The sequence below is a fragment of the Pygoscelis adeliae genome, unplaced genomic scaffold, assembly GCF_000699105.1.
Source record: "Pygoscelis adeliae isolate BGI_AS28 unplaced genomic scaffold, ASM69910v1 Scaffold338, whole genome shotgun sequence".
In the NCBI taxonomy this organism is placed as follows: Eukaryota; Metazoa; Chordata; class Aves; order Sphenisciformes; family Spheniscidae; genus Pygoscelis; species Pygoscelis adeliae.
The window spans coordinates 271,253-273,237 of NW_008825305.1; the positions used below are offsets into that span (position 1 = coordinate 271,253).

General features: G+C 57.4%; 1 protein-coding gene across 1 annotated transcript in view; it reads left to right on the top strand.

Moving 5' to 3' along the window:
• HOXB1 (homeobox B1) overlaps positions 1-1,298 on the top strand; it is a 1,647-nt gene extending 349 nt beyond the window's left edge. The window contains exons 2-3 of the mRNA XM_009330156.1: positions 1-239; positions 973-1,298. Coding sequence (XP_009328431.1) covers positions 1-239; positions 973-1,298 — 565 coding nt within the window. The remainder of the gene's footprint in view (positions 240-972) is intronic.
• The last annotated feature ends 687 nt before the right edge of the window (positions 1,299-1,985 follow it).

The window sequence follows — 1,985 nt, forward strand, 5'->3', positions numbered from 1 at the left end:
GTCCAACCTCAGCTCCTTGGCAGAGGGCGACTGGGGGGCGGTGGCGGCCGCTGGGCAGTACCAGCAACAGCACCTTTACGGGCAGGAGCAGCCCAGCTACTTGCCCGGCGTTTACAGCAACCTCTCGCCTTCTCTAAACGAGGACAAAGACCCTGCGTGCCCCTCCGAGCCGTGCCCCAACGCCAGCGCCACGCAGACCTTCGACTGGATGAAAGTGAAGAGGAACCCGCCCAAGACAGGTGAGTTTGGGGAGCGCAGAGCTGGGCGAGGATGGTCCCCATCCCGGGGAGGAGGGAGGCGGGGGGCGGCTCCCCAGCGCTGCTGCCGTCCCCGGGGTTTGCGCCCAAGGTAACTGGGCTCATCTTCCAGGGGAACACGGATTTGTTGCGCTTTGGGTTTTTGTTGTGGGTTTGTTTTTTTGTTTTTTTGTTTTTTTTTTTAAACACCAGCTCAGCGCTGACGAAAAGCCAGCTAGAGATTTTCCAGACACGTCTGATGGAGGGTCCCTGAGCTCAGTTTCCCACAGGCCCAAAGCGGTTTAAGCCCAGCTCGGAATAGGAAACGCTCCGGGCTTTCGGCTTCTTCCACGGTCGTGGCTTCCATCTCCCCTATTGTTCAACTTCCTTCTCCACAATCTCCCTTAAATCACAATCTTCCCTCCTCCCCCCAACATCACCCTCGCCCTCCCCTTCCACTCCTTCCCACGGACGTTCAAGTTTCAGGGCAGTCTGCAGGGAACTGGGGGTTGCAAGGGAAGGGGGGCAGCTCTGCAGAGCCCGGGGTGCTCTGTCCCTCCAGGTTGTACCCCTGGGCTGGGAAATCGGGGGTAGCTGAGGATCCGGGAGGGAGCGCGAAGCTCCGGGCGGTGGAGGGACCAACTGCCCAGGAGAGGAGGGGAGCGGGGGGGAAAGCCCGCACCCACAGCCCCCCCCCCGTGCTGCTCCTGCCCTGTTGGTGTTTGCTCGTTAACAGCTAAAGTGTCGGAGTACGGACTGCTGGGCCAGCCCAACACCATCCGCACCAACTTCACCACCAAGCAGCTGACGGAGCTGGAGAAGGAGTTTCACTTCAACAAGTACCTCACCCGGGCCCGGAGGGTGGAGATCGCCGCTACTCTGGAGCTCAACGAAACCCAGGTCAAGATCTGGTTCCAGAACAGGCGGATGAAGCAGAAGAAGAGGGAAAAGGAAGGTCTCGCCCCGGCTGCTGCCTCCAGGTCTGCGAAGGAAGCGAGTGAAGCCTCGGATCAGTCCAACTGCACCTCACCTGAGGCCTCCCCCAGCTCGGTGTCTTCCTGAAACGCGGCCCCGCAGGGGCACAGAGATCAGCCCGGGGCTGCCCTCGAGGGGCAGCTGCTCCCTGCAGACCCCGGCAGACACACACGCACGAACACGCACCTCCCCACGCACAGCCCTGTGCACACACACGTGTGGAAGCAAGGCCACGCTTCCCTCCGGGCAGTCCCTTCGGCTCCGGCCGTCTCCACACGTGTGATACCAATTCTCCCGCTTGCATTTCTCTCTTTTAATTTATAGACCCTCTGTAAAACACTGGACTCCAAAGGAGCAGCCGTGTCCTCGTATATCCTCAGCAATAGGCGTTTGTCTCAGGGACGTTTCTCCCTCTCCCTTCTCCCTCCCCTATAGGAACTGCACTTTCAACCACAGAAACTTTAAAACGAATTTAGTTCTCTCCCGTTTTAAAACTGTGCACAACGACTTTTGCCTGCAAGAATCCTACGTCTGATGTATTTTTCCTCCCCGCGAGATTGTAAAAAAGTTTCGGGTATTATTTTGTTTCCCTTTTATTTACTGTATGTATATCTTGGAATGAGATCTGAGGCGCCCGGGATGCTAGAGGCCTCTGCAAAGACCCAAACAAACACCAAACAAAAATACAACTCCTCCGCTACCATTTTGCACTATTACTGCTTTACAGGGTTTTCTACACGCTCTGCGACTGTGACTGTTACTGATCCGGGGGGG